We start from the raw sequence: 21,162 nt of genomic DNA, 5'->3' as shown, positions 1-21,162 counted from the left end.
ATATCCTTGACACTGCTTGGAACATGGGATAGAAAATATCCTTGACACTGCTTAGAACATGGGATGGAATATATCCTTGACACTGCTTAGAGCATGGGATAGAACATGATCTTGACACTGCTTGGAACATGGAATAGAACATATCCTTGACACTGCTTAGAACATGGGATGGAACATATCCTTGACACTGCTTTGAACAAGGGATGGAACATATCCTTGACACTGCTTGGAACATGGGATAGAACATATCCTTGACACTGCTTGGAACATGGGATAGAAAATATCCTTGACACTGCTTAGAACATGGGATAGAACATATCCTTGACACTGCTTTGAACATGGGACGGAACATATCCTTGACACTGCTTTGAACAAGGGATGGAACATATCCTTGACACTGCTTGGAACATGGGATAGAACATATCCTAGACACTGCTTAGAACATGGGATGGAATATATCCTTGACACTGCTTAGAGCATGGGATAGAACATGATCTTGACACTGCTTGGAACATGGAAAAGAACATATACTTGACACTGCATAGAACATGGGATGGAACATATCCTTGGCACTGCTTTGAACATGTGATAGAAGATATCCTTGACACTGCTTGGAATATGGGATAGAACATATTCTTGACACTGCTTGAGACATGGGATAAAACATATCCTTGACACTGCTTGGAACTTGGGATATTACATATCCTTGACACTGCTTGAGGCAAAAGATATAACATATCTTTGACACTGCTTGAGACATGGGATAAAACATATCCTTGACGCTGCTTGCATGGAACATGGGATACAACATATCCTTGATGCTGCTTGCAACATGGGATAGAGCATTTCCTTGACACTGCTTGGAACATGGGATAGAACATATCCTTGACACTGCTTGGAACATGGGATAGAACATATCCTTGACACTGCTTAGAGCATGGGACGGAACATATCCTTGACACTGCTTTAAACAAGGGATGGAACATATCCTTGACACTGCTTGGAACATGGGATAGAACATATCCTTGACACTGCTTGGAACATGGGATAGAACATATCCTTGACACTGCTTAGAGCATGGGACGGAACATATCCTTGACACTGCTTTAAACAAGGGATGGAACATATCCTTGACACTGCTTGGAACATGGGATAGAAAATATCCTTGACACTGCTTAGAACATGGGATGGAATATATCCTTGACACTGCTTAGAGCATGGGATAGAACATGATCTTGACACTGCTTGGAACATGGAATAGAACATATCCTTGACACTGCTTAGAACATGGGATGGAACATATCCTTGACACTGCTTTGAACAAGGGATGGAACATATCCTTGACACTGCTTGGAACATGGGATAGAACATATCCTTGACACTGCTTGGAACATGGGATAGAAAATATCCTTGACACTGCTTAGAACATGGGATAGAACATATCCTTGACACTGCTTTGAACATGGGACGGAACATATCCTTGACACTGCTTTGAACAAGGGATGGAACATATCCTTGACACTGCTTGGAACATGGGATAGAACATATCCTAGACACTGCTTAGAACATGGGATGGAATATATCCTTGACACTGCTTAGAGCATGGGATAGAACATGATCTTGACACTGCTTGGAACATGGAAAAGAACATATACTTGACACTGCATAGAACATGGGATGGAACATATCCTTGGCACTGCTTTGAACATGTGATAGAAGATATCCTTGACACTGCTTGGAATATGGGATAGAACATATTCTTGACACTGCTTGAGACATGGGATAAAACATATCCTTGACACTGCTTGGAACTTGGGATATTACATATCCTTGACACTGCTTGAGGCAAAAGATATAACATATCTTTGACACTGCTTGAGACATGGGATAAAACATATCCTTGACGCTGCTTGCATGGAACATGGGATACAACATATCCTTGATGCTGCTTGCAACATGGGATAGAGCATTTCCTTGACACTCCTTAAAACATGGGATAGAACATATCCTTGACAATGCTTGGAACATGGCATAGGAAATTTCCTTCACACTGCTTGAAACATGGGATAGAACACTTCGTTGACACTGCTTGGAACATGGTATAGAACATTTCCTTTACACTGCTTGGAACATGGGATAGAACATTTCCTTGACACTGCTTGAAACATGGGATAGAACATTTCATTGACACTGCTTGGAACATGGGATAAAACATATCCTTGATGCTGCTTTCAACATGGGATAAAACATATCCTTGACACTGCTTGTTATATGGGATAGAACATATCCTTGGCACTGCTTGAAACATGGAATAAACATATCCCTGATGCTGCTTGGAACATGGGATAAAACATATCCTTGATGCTGATTGACAAATGGGATAGAACATTACCCTGACACTGCTTGTAACATGGGATAGAATCTATCCTTAATGCTACTTGAAACATGGGATACAACAGATCCTTGACACTGCTTGGAACATGGGATAGAACATATCCTTGACACTTGAAACATGGGATAGAACATTATCCTTGACACTGCTTGAAACATGGGATATAACATTTCCCTGACACTGCTTGTTACATGGAATAGAACATTACATTGATGCTGCTTGATACATGGGATAGAACATATTCTTGATGCTGCATGGAACATGGAATAGAATATATCATTGATGTTGCCTTGTAAATGAAATATGACATATGCTTGACTCTGCTTGGTATATGCCATAGGACATTTCCTTGATGCTGCTTGGAACATGGGATAGAACATATCCTTGACACTTTTTGTTTCATAGGATAGTACATATCCTAGATTTTACTTGGTACATGGAATAAAACATATCCTTGATGCTGCTTGATACATGGTATATGACAAATCCTAGATTCTACTTGGTGCATATGATGGAATAGGACATATCCTTGACACTGCTTGAAGCATTGGATAGTACATATCCTTGACACAGCTTAAAACATGGGATAGTACATATCCTTGACATTGCTTGGAACATGGGATAGTACACATACTTGAAACTGCTTGAAACATTGGTTTAGTACATATCCCTGACACTGCTTGGAACATGTGATAGAACATTTCCTTGACACTGCTTGAAACATGGGATAGTACATATCCTTGACACTGCTTGGAACATGTGATAGTACATATCCCTGACACAGCTTGAAACATGGGATAGAACATTTCCTTGACACTGCTTGAAACATGGGATAGTACATATTCTTGACACTGCTTGAAACATGGGATAGTACATATTCTTGACACTGCTTGAAACATTGGATAGTACATTCCCTTGACACAGCTTGAAACATGGGAAAGTACATATCCTTGACACTGCTTGGAACATGGGATAGTTAATATCCTTGGCACTGCTTGAAACATGGGATAGTACATATCCTTGACACAGCTTGAAACATTGGATAGTACATATCCTTGACACTGCTTGAAACATTGGATAGTACATATCCTTGACACTGCTTGAAACATGGGATGGAACATATCCCTGACACTGCTTGGAACATTGGATAGTACTGTCCTTGATGCTGCTTGTTACATGGGATAGTACATATCACTGACACTGCTTGTTACATGAGATAGTACTAATCATTGATGCTGCTTGGAACATGAGATGGAACATATCCTTGTTGCTGCTTGTAACATGGGATACAATATATCTTTGACACTGCTAGGAACATGGGATAGAACATATCCTTGATGCTGCTTTGAACATGTGAAAAGACATATCTTTGATGTTGCTTGAAACATGGGATAGAACATATCCTTCATGCTGCTTGGAACATGGGATGAGACATATGTTTGATGCTGCTTGGAACATGGGATAGAACATATCCTTGATGCTGCTTGTTACAAGAGATAGGACATATCTCTGATGCTGCTTGAAACATGGGATATAACATTTCATTGAGGCTGCTATGTCTATGTGATAGAACAAATCATTGACACTGCTTGGAATATGGGATAGAACATTTCTGATTGAACATATCATTGACACTGCTTGGATTATGGGATAGAACATTTCACTGAAACTGCTTGTAACATGGGATTGAATCTATTTTTAATGCTGCTTGAAACATGGGATAGAACATATCTTTGACATTTCTTTCATGGGATATAACATACACTTAATGCTGTATGAAACATGGGATAGAATATATATCCTTGATGCTGCTTGATACATGGGATAAACATATTCTTGAAAATGCTTGTAACATGAAATAGAACATGTCCCTGGTGCATCTTGAAACATGGGATAGAACATTTACTTGACACTGCTTGTCTCATGGAATAGAACACATCATTGATGATGCTTGAAACATGGGATAGGACATATCTTTGATGCTGCTTGATATATGGATATAACATATTCTTGATACATGGGATAGACATATTCTTGATGCTGCTTGGAACATGGGATAGAACATATCATTGATTTACTTTGTAAATGAAATAAAACATATGCTTGGCTTTGCTTTGTATATGGGATAGGACATTTCCTTTATGCTGCTTGGAACATATGATAGAACATATTCTTGACACTTTTTGTATCATAGGATAGTACATATCCTAGATTTTACTTGGTACATGGAATAAACCATATCCTTGATGCTGCTTGATACATGGTATATGACAAATCCTAGATTCTACTTGGTGCATATGATGGAATAGGACATATCCTTGGCATTACTTTGTAAATTAAATAGAACATATCTTTGATGCTGTTTGATACATAGGATAGTACATATCATTGACACAGCTTGGAACATGGGATAGTACACATAGTTGAAACTGCTTGAAACATTGGTTTAGTACATATCCTTGACACAGCTTGTTACATGGGATAGAACATATCCCTGACACAGCTTGAAAACTGGGATAGCACATTTCCTAGACACAGCTTGACACATGGGATAGTAAATATCCTTGACACTGCTTAAAACATGGGATAGAACATATCCTTGACACTGCTTGAAACATTGGATAGTACATATCCTTGACACTGCTTGAAACATTGGATAGTACATATCCTTGACACTGCTTGGAACATGGGAAAGTACATATCCTTGACACTGCTTGAAACATTGGATAGAACATATCCTTGACACAGCTTGAAACATTGGATAGAACATATCCTTGACACTGCTTGAAACATTGGATAGTACATATCCTTGACACAGCTTGAAACATTGGATAGTACATATCCTTGACACTGCTTGGAACATGGGAAAGTACATATCCTTGACACTGCTTGAAACATGGGATAGAACATATCCTTGACACTGCTTGAAACATTGGATAGTACACATCCTTGACACAGCTTGAAACATTGGATAGTACATATCCTTGACACTGCTTGAAACATTGGATAGAACATATCCTTGACACAGCTTGAAACATTGGATAGAACATATCCTTGACACAGCTTGAAACATTGGATAGAACATATCCTTGACACTGCTTGAAACATTGGATAGTACATATCCTTGACACAGCTTGAAACATTGGATAGAACATATCCTTGACACAGCTTGAAACATTGGATAGAACATATCCTTGACACAGCTTGAAACATTGGATAGTACATATCCTTGACACAGCTTGAAACATTGGATAGAACATATCCTTGACACTGCTTGAAACATTGGATAGTACATATCCTTGACACAGCTTGAAACATTGGATAGAACATATCCTTGACACTGCTTGAAACATTGGATAGTACATTTCCTTGACACAGCTTGAAACATTGGATAGTACATATTCTTGACACTGCTTGAAACATTGGATAGAACATATCCTTGATGCTGCTTGAAACATGGGATAGAACATATCTTTGATGCTGCTTGGAACATGGGACAGAACATATCCTTGATGCTGCTTAGAATATGGGATAGAACATATGCTTGACGCTGCTTGGAACATGGGATAGAACATATCCTTGATGCTGCTTAGAATATGGGATAGAACATTTCATTGGCACTGCTTAAAACATGGGATAGGACATATCCTTGATGCAGCTTGGAACATAGGATAGTACATATCCTTGATGCTGCATGGAATATGGGATAGAACATATCCTTGATGCTGCTTGGAACATGGGATAACACATATCCTTGACACTGCTTGTCATTAGGGAAAGGACATATCCTTGATGCTGCTTAGAATATGGGATAGAACATTTCATTGGCACTGCTTAAAACATGGGATAGGACATATCCTTGATGCTTCTTGGAAACAGGGATAGTACATATCCTTGATGCTGCTTGGAATATGGGATAGAACATATCCTTGATGCTGCTTGGAATATGGGATAACACATATCCTTGATGTTGCTTGGAACATGGGATAACACATATCCTTGATGCTTCTTGGAATATGGGATAGAACATATCCTTGATGCTGCTTGGAACATGGGATAACACATATCCTTGACACTGCTTGTCATTAGGGATAGGACATATCCTTGACTCTGTTTTGTTCATGGGATAGTCTAAGCACAACCATTAGTGGTTTGTGACCAATGTAATTTGCAAACTTAGTTATGATCGAACATAATGTCACGATGTTTAAGTTTAAACACAACTATCTGTGCCTTGTGGTTAGACTGTTTTTTGCCAAGTAAGCCATGTTCCCATATACTTTCATGAGATTTAAGTCTAACCACAATCACCTAGAAATAATTGCGAGGCTATAATATACCCCAACCTTCACATCCATGAGTCAAACAAATACACATGTTTTAACATATATTTATTTTCTCTTTCTTGCAATAGTATAGTACACAATAATGTAATATGGTTTAATTAAATGTCAACACTCAAGACACACTGATAACATAAGTATGAGTTAAAACATTCTATTTTAGAACAATGCAATTAACAACACAATGCTATAAGCACTGGTGGAAACTGAAACTACCCTTAAAACAAATCATTACTGTGCTTATGGACTACATTGTTGAAGTATCTTCAAATTGCTGTACAAACATAGTCTCTGTAGTGTGTTATTAGCATTTTTAGATCAACTCATTTGTTATTCAGCTAGTGTAGCCAAATAATTTTACGCATAACATATTGATCAAGGATAATAACTATTTCATTCATAAAACATATAATAAAGTGTCCATTTCCTTATTTTAACAACAGAAATAATGCTGAAACAATGTAAAAACCAACCCAGGCACAATTTAGATATTAACACCAAGAGATTTACATGAAGTATACTAAAATGTAGACCTGAAAACTTCACAAATACTTGTTTACATGATTGTCTTCGACCAGGCACTAGGCAACAGTATATGTTTACCACCACTCTAATACCATGATCTTATTCTAAATGCTAACATTTTTGAAAACATAACACCTTTTTTTTTACAAAAAAATGTTAATTTTTACATGAATACTGGATTAAAACAAGAGGTTAATGCATTAAAGTCGGATTTTTCATTCTGACAAATGCTTTTTTGCAGCAGCATGTATGTTTAATGAAGAAAAAAAAGTAAATGCTGCTGATTCACATTCACGATGGTCCGACCATTTTTTTACCTTAGCTGACCCATATTCATACTGGTCCGACCTAGTTTTTGACCTTAGCTGACACATATTCACACTTGTCTTAAATATCATGTTGATAAATATTCTGACCGAGTTTGATAAAGATCAGATAAAAATTGTTGAATTTATGAACACAAATATTTTCTGATTTGATCTAGTGACCTATAGTTTGACAGAGAAATATTCTGACAGAGTTTCTTGAAGCCAGTTGAATTTGTGAAAGAATAAGAAACTTTAACACCAATTTTTGTCCTTAATAGTTGACCCAGTGACCCAGTTTTTGTTTACCATATTAGCATTGGTCATAAAAATCATGCTGAAAATATTCTGACCAAGTTTCATGAAGATCGTATTAAACTGCTGTATTTATGAAAAAAAAATCGAACAATTTTTTTTAACAGACACCCAAATGACCAATTGCAAACTGCATGCCCGTAAATCTATAACTATGAAAAATCAGGCAAAACTACAATACTTTACTGGCTCTTTAATACTTCTGTAACACTTAAATTGTTGCCAAAAACATTAACTAAATGAAATAATGTAAAGAGGACTCACGGTTATTTTACTGTATGCAAATTAAATGAAAGAAATAATGAGCAAAGTGTATCAGAAATTTTATAAAATGAAAAGCTAAATTTGCGCTGAATGTATAAAGGTACATTGTCCATGCACAACTCCATGCACATCTCTAATCATGTCCATTCACATTTGTCTTAAAAAGGAATAATAGATGTCTCTGTTTTAATGTGTCAAAAAGTTCTGACAGAGGCAGCAGACTTCCAGGTCTTTTTTTATCATAATGCACAAAGCAGATTGAGGCCTGCGTAAGGATTACCATGATTAAAACACAAGCATGCCAGATGGTGGTCAAGGTCATTTTAATGATTGTGCTAATAATTTTTTTAAAGTACGAACTGCCCGATATGAAATCAATTGTTACTATTCCCTGTTCTTCAACGTAATACAAAAAAAAACAGTTTTAAAGTAAAAACAGTTTTAAAGTACAACAAAAAAAACGTCATGATATGTTATGGATAGTAACGTCACATGTGTAGAAACATCAAAAACAATATGGCATTGTAAACTATAAAATAAATGTACATACTGAAAGTAAAATAATTTATAAAATTAATTTCGTCTTTTATACTGCATTTCAAATGGGAAACGTGAAAATATATCAAATACATCTAAGAAATTACATCCTACAGTTTACTATTGCACAAACAAAAATAAAACACTGACTTTTAAGTAAAATATGATGGAAACAGCTAAAATGTTTGAAGTTGTTTAAAATTTAGTCGAAGAAAAGCCACGAAATCAGTAAATGAATACTGATTACGTATGGTATTACTGACAGCATGGTCCAATAAAGTAATTTTCAGATATGTGACAGAAATAGTGATAAGCCAATATCAGGGACAACAAATAAATGTAAAACACAAACAAATGGCACATCTCAACAATATATATAGATATATATACTATGGGCAATTAGTTAAAACTTTGTACATAAAAAGTACACAAAATATGTATTGAAATGGGCGAAATACTTCACAAGTATATACAAATAATTCATTGGTGAACATGTAAGACTTACATGAAAACTCTGAACTGTACAGTCTATCACGAAGAAAGTGATAACAAAATGATCTTTGGTTTAAAAATAGTTCCTGTTAATGCTGACTCAATTCACCACAACATTTTCATTCTATTTCCGTCTGTAACAGTCGAGTGGGGATAATGTATCCTTCATCAGGTAGTAACTTAGCAACTCACAAGGTCATGTGACTATCAGTCAGGCACATGGTACAGGTCACCTGACCATAATAAGTGTCACATTGTCAGTCCGACAACCAATCACATGCCTTCATTTTTAAGTCACATGGTACACACTTGAACTCCTGACATGATACGATTTCTATCACAGCATCTGCACCCAATTCTCCAAACAATCAATTCCATCCCATCATCATGTACCTTTGAGATCACGGTATGTCAAGTTACTTTATATGATATTTCCGTCCCCACTGCATGAATACATATCCTGGCTCTCCGTGTCAACTAGTAATCTCATGATTATGCACCATTTTGAGTCTACAAACCACATTAAGACACAAAAGTAATTATAAAATCCTAACTAATTATCTTTGGTTTTGAGAAATACAAGAATTAACACAGAATAACTCTTGCTTTTGCAGTTTTGAAGTGTGATTCACTTTAATTCAACAAGATACACAAGTCGGAGTTCTTCTGTGAAGTGCAGTGTTGTGCTCAAACAGTTCACTAATTTCCCCATACAGCATTTAAAACTCAGTTCACAGGAACTTTTCATAGTGGCATATGCCCCAGCCATAACAACACAACATAACACATGCATCAGCAATATTCATGTCAGGTTATTATACGGAAACATCTAAGTGTCGTTCCTAGAGGTAGTTGAGTTCAAGCGCATGATGAAGGGCAGCTAGGTCGGAATGGTTTGATATTCGCCAGAACGGCCACGTCATCTGCTTTGCAGCAGCCTCTTCGTCTCGACCGTCGCCAACAACGACGTATGTACACTTCTTGCCAAACCGTGACACAATACGCTCAAAGCAGGACTCTTTACCTGAAAAATAAAGTTTAGTTTTAGTTAACAAATCTTGTACCCATTTTTCCCAATGCTAATGATCTTGAACTCATTTTCTCCAATGCTAATGAACTTGAACTCATTTTCCCCAATGCTAATAAACTTGAACTCATTTTTCTCCAATGCTAATGAACTTGAACTCATTTTATCTAATGCTAATGAACTTCAACCATTTCCCCCCAATGCTAATGATCTTGAACTCATTTTTCCCAATGCTAATGATCTTGAACTCATTTTAACCAATGCTAATGATCTTGAACTCATTTTACCCAATGCTAATGAACTTGAACTCTTTTCCCCAAATGCTAATGAACTTGAACTCTTTTTCCCTAATGCTTATGAACTTGAACTCCTTTTCCCTAATGATACTGAACTTATACCCATTTCCCCCCAATGATAATGATGAGAAATCTGTACAACAAATAAGTTTAAAATATTCATCCAATGTCTTCCCTCTATTTTGTATTCCAAATAATTATGCTTTCATGAAATTTGATTGAGGTAGCCTGTACTTATTAATGATTAAGTATCAATATGGCAACTTATTGAAATGTCTCATAAACCAACTTGGATTAAGATCCCTTCAGAGCATAGGATTTCAAACAGTAAAAGGAAACAAAGCTGGCAAACCCTACATTACAATGACTGTAATCAGATCACTCATTTGTTTTCAATGTTTGATAAATATTTGAAAATGATTAAAAATACAAAGGATATAATATAACAGATTTAATGACTGAACTATGAGGTAATATTGATGAACTAATTTGTCACTTCAAGTATCTAATGCCATTCATTAAACATTTAATAACAACTGTTTAAAAATGCTGAGTTTTCCAAATGAGCGACATTTAAGGCGTGTGTATCGAAGGTTTATTCCGATACATATCATCATTGTGCCTGAATTCAGGACAAAATTGCCATGTTGTTTAATTATTTGGATATCTGTTATACAATAAGTAAACAGATTCAGGCTTTAGGATTTAATTTTAATTGATGTTTTCAAAAATACCAAATATTTAGATTTGGAACTGATTTATCAGCAAAAATTTAGGAATTAACTGATCATTACCACCTGCTCATGCATATTATTCAAAATATTTCCACTTATCAGTGAGGAATGCTTCTAAAATTTGTTCTGGCAAATAATGTTACATCAAAATTCAAATTTGATTATTTTGATAGGAATTTAAACACAATTAGTAAACCCCATACTAATAACAGCTGCATTAATCTTAAAGGATGTATATCAATTATCCTTCTCTTCAAAACCACACAAGCTGAAAAGCTTTACAAATATCAACCAATGAGTAATTCCAGGAAAAGTACCTATTTTGGTGGCACTGTATACATTGTCAATGTTGAACACGCCACCTAGGCCGTAGAGCAGGGTCTTTGCAAGGGCAGGCACCAGTTGGGTCGTCGTGACTAGCACATTCACACAGTTAGACCTGAAATATCGATAAATATAACATTTAGTTATCTATTAAAACAAATTTAAATATAAATGACATGTATTTCAGAACAATAAAATGAAGTGAAATTAGAATGCAGAATAATAAGAATTGAGGGACATGAGATCTATCTACGTGTAGGTCTCTTGCCAAAAAGGATATAGTTTTGAGTCCCATTAAGGGCACACTCTTTTTGACCCTTCAAAACACTGGTTTCAACCCAGGAAGAGGACACAAACACTGGTTTCAACCCAGGAAGAGGACACAAACACTGGTTTCAACCCTGGAAGACGACACAAACACTGGTTTCAACGCAGGAAAAGGACTCAAACACTGGTTTAAACCCATGTAAAGGGCACAAACACTGGTTTCAACCCAGGAAAAGGGCAAAAACACTGGTTTCAACCCAGGAAGACGACACAAACACTGGTTTCAACCCTGGAAGACGACACAAACACTGGTTTCAACCCAGGCAAAGGACACAAACACTGGTTTCAACCCAGGAAGACGACACAAACACTGGTTTCAACCCTGGAAGACGACACAAACACTGGTTTCAACCCAGGAAAAGGGCACAAACACTGGTTTCAACCCAGGAAAAGGGCAGAAACACTGGTTTTAACCCAGGAAGACGACACAAACACTGGTTTCAACCCTGGAAGACGACACAAACACTGGTTTCAACCTAGGAAAAGGGCACAAACACTGGTTTCAACCCTCAATCAACAGTAGAGACATAAAACTAGTTAAGGAATAAATAACTGCATGATTAATCTGCAAGAGTAAGAAAACATAATGGACGATCTCAAACATGAAGTGTACACATGCTTTGATATTTACAACAAAGGCTGATTAACACAGTTTCACAGAATCTACACTGAAGGTAACATCACTAACATGTATTTCACTAGCATGTCCGTAATTCTGCTAATTAGGGGGAAAGTAACTGTCAAGAAACATGCCGTTGTTATGGCTGTAATTTCCGTCTTCTCATCCTTAAAGATGGCAAATCAGGTAGCTCGTGTATTTACATTGTCAACATGCTGACAATTTATCTGCGGCAGTAAATGCTGCACAGGCAATTATTTACCTGAAGAGGGAATTTCTTCATTAAGGAAACTAATTTCAAAATAATGGTAAATTTGAAACCTCTGGATTTCTAAGAAACTTGCAAGTATAATTAGCCTTTCTCACAGTTTTTTCATGGCAAACTAGCATTTATTCTAGTAATTCCCTCTAATTATACCATTTCTGAAAACAAAACAAACCTTATGGTGGAAAATCACCTGAGTTTAGAGCAAATCGTTACTTCTGACTACCATAATTGAAACCTTTTTTCCCATTGCAAATACGGGCATTGATTCCATTAAAGTAAAATATGACAAAAACGATTTTTTTAGTTAGAATTTGAAAATGAACACAACGAAAATGCAGGTAAATTAATATTCTCTTTGTTTAACAATTTTTCAGGACAAATTACCTTTCATTACAGAAAATGCATGAGGAAATGGGATTTTAATAAGAGGATGGTTGATACATAAAGGTCAAGATTTGCAAATAACCTGAAGGAACAGTTTTATATTTTGAATGACCGTATCAGGATAAAATGGTCAAGGTAATTGATTATTTCTTATAGAGGTGTGCATTGAGGTCAAGGTTAACACACTCACCAAGAGTAGACGCTTGACAGTGACTGGGTGTGAGATCAATACATAAAAGTGAAGGTCATCCTTTTATCTAAAGAGGTCAAGGGCAGTGTAAAGAGGGGTCAAAGTTAAAAAAACACACACACAGAGTTGATGGACAGTGGCATGAGAGTGAGGTCAATACATAAAGGTCAAGGTCATCTGTTTGACTTTGAGGTCAAGATGATTCAACACAAAACTCACCGTGAGCTGATGATGGACAGCGACTTCAGTGCGAGAGTTAGCCAGTTGTCTGTCAGCGTCTCAATCTCTTGTCGCAGCTGCAACCACGCATCCCTTTTCTGTTGACCTAGCATTCCTGTTACATGCAAACACAATTATTTAGGTGACTTTTTGCACAGGTTTGAAAAATGCAACTTAATGACATCTGATTACCCAGAAGACTAATTTTTTTTGGTCTACTTTTATTATTGGAAATAATTCATGTCCATAAATAAAAAGTATGCATGTTTCAAAGCAATTAAACCAATAATTCCAGACTTTCTAGAAAATAATGGTTGATTACAAAAAAAAAAGGATTTTAAAAAACTTACCTCCAACATTGTTTTTATAAGTGTTGTACATCTCCTTTATTCTGCGATATCGGAACGCGAGCTTGCGCATCCAATCAACTCCTCCTCGTACTCCAGTTGCTAAGCAAAGATTTGGAGCCCCTTGGTTATTCCGGAATCCATCCGCAACAAAGTTGTATGAACTAAAAAAAAAAATTCCAATATTCATATTAAGAAATGGATGATTTTTCTATGTTGATATAAATGTTTTACACAGAATTTTTTTTTTAATTGAAAACATAAAAACACGAACAATTTGTGCAGCTTTTGTTAGCTTTCTTGGTAGTTGAGGTCTAAAATAAAGGACATGTAAAAAAGCACAGAATACTACAACAAAGAAATGCATTGTATGTTAAATTTGAAGTAGAATAATGGTTGAACATTAATTTGACTACATCATTATTTTTTATGATAAAAGCAAAGTTAAACAAGATAATTTATGAAAATCAGATCAGTAATTATGGTTTTTATCAATGATCTCTGTGATTTATCATTCTTTTTCTACAATGTACTGTCTTGCATTCATAAACATTTATGTTCTAATGCAGAAGGGTAGCAATATTGTTTTTAAAACTGGTCTATGTAGGCAGTGAAAACCACACCTGGTATTGTAAGAACAAAATAGGTTTCTACACAGCGCTAGACTTTGACAGAATTAGTGGATCTATTGAAATTTATGTGAAGTTTTTTAAGAACATTTTATTTGATAAAGTGGAGATGAAAGGAAACTAATACAGTAAAGAGGAAGGTTAAATATTCATCTAAGTGGGGGAAGTCTAGGCAGCAAGTGCAATATGATTATGAGGCAATGATGGATGGGAGACCTCATAAAAACACTGGATTTAACAGCACAAGGCAGAAAAATGACTGATAAGCCCTACACTCTCAGAGTGCTCAGTGAATGCTGTTTTTCTCTCTCCCTCTCTCTTTTAAAGATAAGCATATGGCATTGAAGTTTAAAGTATTTTCAGTCCTGAAGACAAAGTGTCAAAAATAAAGGTTCAGATTTTGAGCTCAGAAACAGATGTTGAAGTCAGACCTCTGTTTCATGTTTTTGATTTGTGGAACAAAAATCTTACTGTATTCCAAGATTATTTATAAATAATCAGGCTTTCTTTCCAAAACAGCAGCAGGTGGACATGAAAAACAGTTTCTCACAATATTTTGACAGGGCTTAAGAAAAATGAAATGAATTTTAGATATTCAATATAGACTGTACAGGAATCTTACATAAAGCTTATGGGTGAAATATTACCTTAAATCTTGCCCATTATCATCTGACGATACATCATCTATATGAACTTGGTCACACTCCTGAAAAGACAGAAAAATGAGCTAAAATCATACAGCAAGAATTGGACAAAAATGGAAAATGTCTGCAAAAAGGAGGGAAGAGTTCTACAGTTAACCCACCTGACTGACATGGTTGTTCCCCTTTGAACATCTAGCAGCACACAACACTTCCTAGTTATAATTTATTTTTCATAAGCAGATACATGTAGGCAATGGCATTAATAATATTCACACTGAGAACCATTGAGACGTGCAGCTGAGTGATTGTGACAGGAACGGTAGTTTGGACACTGCTGTCAGAATGTGGCACTATCAGTGCTGTATATCACCATCCCCTCACACAAACATACAATTTATTAAAACAAATCAGATTTTATCAACAACTGGGGTATTTTTAAATGGAATAAAAAAATATCTGCGAAAATCAGCGAATTTACACAGCGAATATGTGGAATTTAAATTGAAGAATACTGGCTATTAAACGTAAAAAATTGTTCAACTCCGATGGCCTTTATAACATCAGGGCTATGTACAACCACTACAAGCAAAAAAGGGACACATACTACAATATAGAGAACATATATTGTTATGAATTTTATTGACATCTATTTTGATACATAACACACTGTTGCTGAATTTTTTTTTCACTAAACTTTATTTTTTAAGTATCATATGGTGATGAAGAGCAGCAATGGAGTGGTTTGAGTGTCGAGGGCAGTGGAGAGAAAATACTACACAAACCACTGACTAATTGTTGACAATTACTGCTAATTCTTCCTACTACCAATGTTGGGGTCCGACAGATCACAACATGTCTCCCTAATACCGACTGACAGTTGCAGGTCTGTCAAAACCTGACTTCCCCCTTTCTCATGTGGCTGATCCAGTCTGACACTTCCCCCACACATGGTTCTACTTTTCGCAACTTTTCTCAGGATTTTCGGAAATTTTTAGGTCCCAATTTTTTCCTTCTGTTTAGAATTTAGGAACTGGCCATGTGAATTTAACAAAGCAGATAAAAATCATCTCAAGGCAGGGACTGACTGAATTCATTTAAAACCACAATCTTACACTTTTCTAAGTAAATTGTCTTTTTTATAGTCTCAATAAAAACAAAACTAGAGTATTAATACAAATCTCCCAGGCACTGATAAAATCTTTGATTTTCATAGGCCATTAAAATAATTGCTGACAACAAGTCCACTAAAACTGGCCCCTTGATGTAAATCAACGGAAACAGGCCCTTAATTATGCGCCACTCTTCATTCCTCCTTACCCCACCCACCCACTTATGCCAGGAATCCCCATAGTTCACCAGATTAATATTAATCAAAATGGTCTTGGTAAAAAAGACTGCCAAAATTGAATTAACAACATTAAATGCATGTTTCCAACGAATCCAACAGGTTTCCAACACTTGACAGCCATGACTCCTGGGGATTTTAAGTATTTCAGAGAAGGTAGTTTGGAAATTGGATAGGGTATGTAGGTGGAACTTCCTAATTCCAGCAATGTTCTAAACCTGATTGGAACCACCTGGGCTCCTGTCTGTGAGTGACAAGTGAAATTGGCTTTAATTGGAAACATTTATAACAAATGCATCACTCATGTCACGACTTGGTCCATGTTAAACATATTTCTGTTTATTTTACTTCTGTTTATTTCACGATATTTTGCCTGAGCTTTCTTTGATATACTTCCTTTATTCTTATGACATTGGAAATTTATAATTATGGTAACATTGCAATATGTAGAAATAATCTCGCATTCTTACTAAACCTTTTTGAACTTTGTTCAGAAAGAATACCCAACAATTCATACAATTTTGTCAAGATCAAACAAAATTCAACAACTCAACTGTGTAAATTGTTTCGGACAGTTTTAAATCTTCAGCGACAGTTATAAATCTTCAGTGACATTAGATTTACATAATCACTAGATACTTCTCACAAAAAGGAAGAATCATCCACAATGAAATTTGACAGACCATCAAGCAGAATCTGTCCATAGAATGATTATAGAATCTGTCCATAGAATGATTATAGAATCTGTCCATAAAATGATTATAGAATCTGTCCATAGAATGATTATAGAATCTGTCCAAAGAATGATTATAGAATCTGTCCATAGAATAATTACACTATCTGTCCACTAAGATTGTTCATAATTGTGACCATTATATGAATTGTTTGTTTCTAGCATATTGGGGCTTTTTTAATTTATAAATAATGTTAGTTTTCTTTAAAAAAATTGAAACTATTACGCAAAATTATCACGGTAGGGACTTCATTAAAAAACTTTTTTAAACAATTAGAGAAATTAATCTTAATTCATTCAAAACATTCAGTTTAAATAATACCAAAAGAAAGTTAAAGTTTTTTTTTCTCATGAAAAGGGATAAATCTCTTTCTTGTATCAGAAAGATTAAATCAAAATCCCAAAGGCCGACACCCTCGAAAATAGAAATCATTTCAAACTGGAGACTGACAGCATTTTGTTTTCATTTCATTAAAACCAATCTGCCAATGAAAATTAATTATCATGTTTATGAATATGGTTAAAGCTGCCTTTAAATACAAAATGAAAAAAGAGAGATTCGCGTCTTTGGGCAAGGAATAAAATCATTAAAAAAATTCCTGTGCTTGTCTGTTAGTTCAAAAACATCTCTTATGAATCAATTCATTAAACTGAAGTTTCAAAAGATTTAAAATACATTTTTCCAAAGAAAGAGTGAACATCATCCTCTATATTTGGCAGTGTTTGCTAATTTGTCTTTGCCACTTGTCATCCCAAGCAGGGAAAGGTGACATCTATAAAACCAGCATCTCGCAACCCTGGGGCGTGTTTATATTCGCCCCGATATAGTTTGTATCTGCCTAAAACACACAATGACTTTCACTCGTGTCCCTGTTGGGCTATTATCTCATTAATTCAACTGAAATTTGGTGGAAAACTTTAACAAAAATTCTGTTAAATTTGGCATGTCGGAACTGACAATTTTGAATGGTCAGTGACTGCAGCCATCACCGGCCACTGTCCACTGCTGTTCAATGTGTCAATGTCCACTTGCGATAACACGCTTCAGCAGTCTATAAATACAGTCAATTAAGTGACCAGTCAATTATCATCATGCGGTCAATGAAGTTTGCAACAAGCTGACTGACCAAATATAACAGACACGGACCAATAGAATAGAGTCTATTTCATGAAGTAAATTTATCTTTATTTTGCAGAAGTATAAGTATGCGTAAGCCAATACGTTATGCACACATGTTGTTAAACATAAGTGACTTGAAAAAAGTATAATTTAATTAGAGACTTCAATGTTTCATGCCATTTATAGTAGTTTTAACCTGTAGGGCTTCAACAACTAGAAGTAATACATCACCTTTAGTTGGCAAAAGAAATGTAATGACCTGATATTTTATTTACGTTCACATATCTTTTGCTGATTTATTACACTGTATTTCTTATGTGTCCCTTATTTTAGGAATTTAACAATGTCATTCATCTCTCAAAAGAAATATTTCTGAGTCCATTTGTCTTTTTTCAAGCCTCTAATAATGTCATTCATCTTATAAATAAATACTTCCAAGAACAGTCGAGTATCTTAAAACTGAATCATGCATTAAGGATATTTTCTCAGAATGTCAATCTAAGTCTTACACAAGCCGAGATAACCACTGGTGACATAATCATGGACAAATCACCTTCTAATAACAACCATAAAGCTCCTAGAGGAAACCCAACCCCCTGCAGAGTAACCCTACCCTGTCCCCTGGGCCTGTCCATCAACCAGGCCCTCCCTGGGGACATGGAGAGACAATCCAGCCCCCCTCACCACTGGAGCCCAAGGCCAGAATTGTACAATACTAGTGTTGAGTAATTACCGGTTCCCATGGCACTTACTCCATCATATGGACAGAATTTTGAATGTAATTGAATTTTAAGCAATAATCAATCACTTTGTGGTATTACAATTGCACAGAGTGAGGGAATGATATATCAGATTTTGGTTTGTTTGATCGACTTTCATTGCTTCCATCTAAAATGAATCTTTTCAAAGAAAACTGAAAACTCATAAAGCTGACCTATGATATCAGGACTGACCAAGCAAACTGACCAGAGGCTCAATCAGGAGTGGATGTTTTCTAAGAAAACAAGGGCTGTAACTCAAGAGTAGCATTCATTAAAAACTTCATTTAGCCAGCAGATTAGTAAATTTATGTAACCTCATGACCAGCAATGCTGAGAAAAAAGCATCCAGGAAATTCCACATTTGTTACATGTACCTACAACTGTTGTAATGCACACTGGTTTACTTGACTGGCATGTCAGGAATACACACAGGATAACAATGAACAGTATTTACATAGCATGTCAGGCAGTGTTTACATTGCTGGGGTTATCTCCCCCTGCCTGACAACTGCCAGTCAGTCCCCCAACCCCTCTGGGGGGCCCTGTAGCAGACTTAACAGTGACTGGCAGGGTGAGGCATCAGTAAACAACCCACCAGCCATTGTTGACAGTAGATTGCATGTTTATTAACTGATAATGAACAATCAGGACTACCATGACCATGATAACACCACCATCACTAATGTCTAGATTTTATCAAATGTAATCAAATTTGTTAATGATGCTCAAAGAAGCATAACAATATTTCAGCAGTGGTCCAAAACACTAGGAGCAAAACCAGACCAGAGTTTATACATCGTGATGTTAATGAAGCAAATATGAAAGTTTGAAATCCAAGCCTCCCTAGTTTGTATCTGACCTGTACTGGCTTGGAGAACAATGGTCATGTGATATAACCACTATCCCTGGGGTGGGGCACGGTTTCAGCTCAGGCCCCCAATATTTACATATGATACCCCAACACAGGCACCGTGACCTTCAACAATGAGCATGGTAGAGAAATTACAGCTTTAATAATTCTGTATGATCCCAATTCCTCATCAGCAATAGAATTTAGCTTTCAATACAAACAAAAATAAAATTTCATCCTTTTCAACAGATTGAAAATCCTTATGAGGTTTTCATAACTTTTTCCAAGGAGTGACCTGATGCTACTGAAATAATTCTTGCTGATTGAAACATGATTTCTTTGGTCAGAATGATGATGTAAGAAACCCAATACTTGACCAGTGGCTACAGGTGGGAAGTGCCTAATTAACACTAATTAAACACCAGAACATGTACGAATCAGATAACTGATGACGCTTACAGGTATTTACACTTTTTTCATCAAACTTGGCTAGTCAGTGGTCAGTGGTCGTTAAATGGCCAGGGAAAGGTGTGTATTTCATCATGAAGATGTATCATCTAATTTTATGATATTGATCTGGTGTAAACATCCTGACAGCAAGGGTGGCCATAACATCAATGTTTTCTGATCAAACTTGGTGATATAACAGCTGGTTAATTAATTTATGTAAGTCCTACCCTCTACCACAGCCTGTCACATTGGTGTAATTAATTTTGAACACCCCAAACAGACCTATAACAGCAACAACATTCACTAGCAAGACACATTAGTCTGTAACATACATACATACATGTACATGGTGTTCTCACCTCTAAATCATTGAAGAATAGATGTGTGTCAGCTAAACTAAATATTAACTCTTCCATCCGTAACCCTAACTGTACAGAGGCCTGAGGATCCTGAAATAAAATACAATTAACATTATAATATTTCATTAAGTGGTTAAACACCTCTACAAAGATTTAAGAATTCGTAAAAGAATGTATTAACATTTGTCAGTCTGATAGTGATGAATAAGATGAAGAAGATTATGACCAAGATAACAATATTCCTGAGCGTATTTAGATTGATGTGGAGGATGATAGTAATATCAGTTGGAAAACAGTAGACAGCAAAAGTCAGCTATGCTTGTTTCATAATTGTTTTTGAGGATTGCTCAATTAATCATATAA

At 36.0% G+C, this 21,162-nt stretch overlaps 1 protein-coding gene across 17 annotated transcripts in view; it reads right to left on the bottom strand.

Annotated features, from left to right (window-relative positions):
- Nucleotides 1-6,770: 6,770 nt before the first annotated feature.
- The window catches only part of LOC128213462 (eyes absent homolog 1-like), a 125,290-nt gene continuing 110,898 nt past the window's right edge, over nucleotides 6,771-21,162 (bottom strand). For all 17 annotated transcript variants that reach the window (XM_052919179.1, XM_052919173.1, XM_052919180.1 and 14 more), the window contains 6 exons: nucleotides 20,800-20,889; nucleotides 15,185-15,243; nucleotides 13,912-14,072; nucleotides 13,562-13,676; nucleotides 11,548-11,669; nucleotides 6,771-10,197 (listed from right to left, as the gene is read on the bottom strand). In XM_052919179.1, coding sequence (XP_052775139.1) covers nucleotides 10,016-10,197; nucleotides 11,548-11,669; nucleotides 13,562-13,676; nucleotides 13,912-14,072; nucleotides 15,185-15,243; nucleotides 20,800-20,889 — 729 coding nt within the window. In that variant the 3' untranslated portion in view covers nucleotides 6,771-10,015. The remainder of the gene's footprint in view (nucleotides 10,198-11,547; nucleotides 11,670-13,561; nucleotides 13,677-13,911; nucleotides 14,073-15,184; nucleotides 15,244-20,799; nucleotides 20,890-21,162) is intronic.

The sequence above is a fragment of the Mya arenaria genome, chromosome 13, assembly GCF_026914265.1.
Source record: "Mya arenaria isolate MELC-2E11 chromosome 13, ASM2691426v1".
Lineage (NCBI taxonomy): Eukaryota > Metazoa > Mollusca > Bivalvia > Myida > Myidae > Mya > Mya arenaria.
Note: the sequence above shows the minus strand (reverse complement) of the source record. Positions and strands in the feature narration are given on the sequence as shown.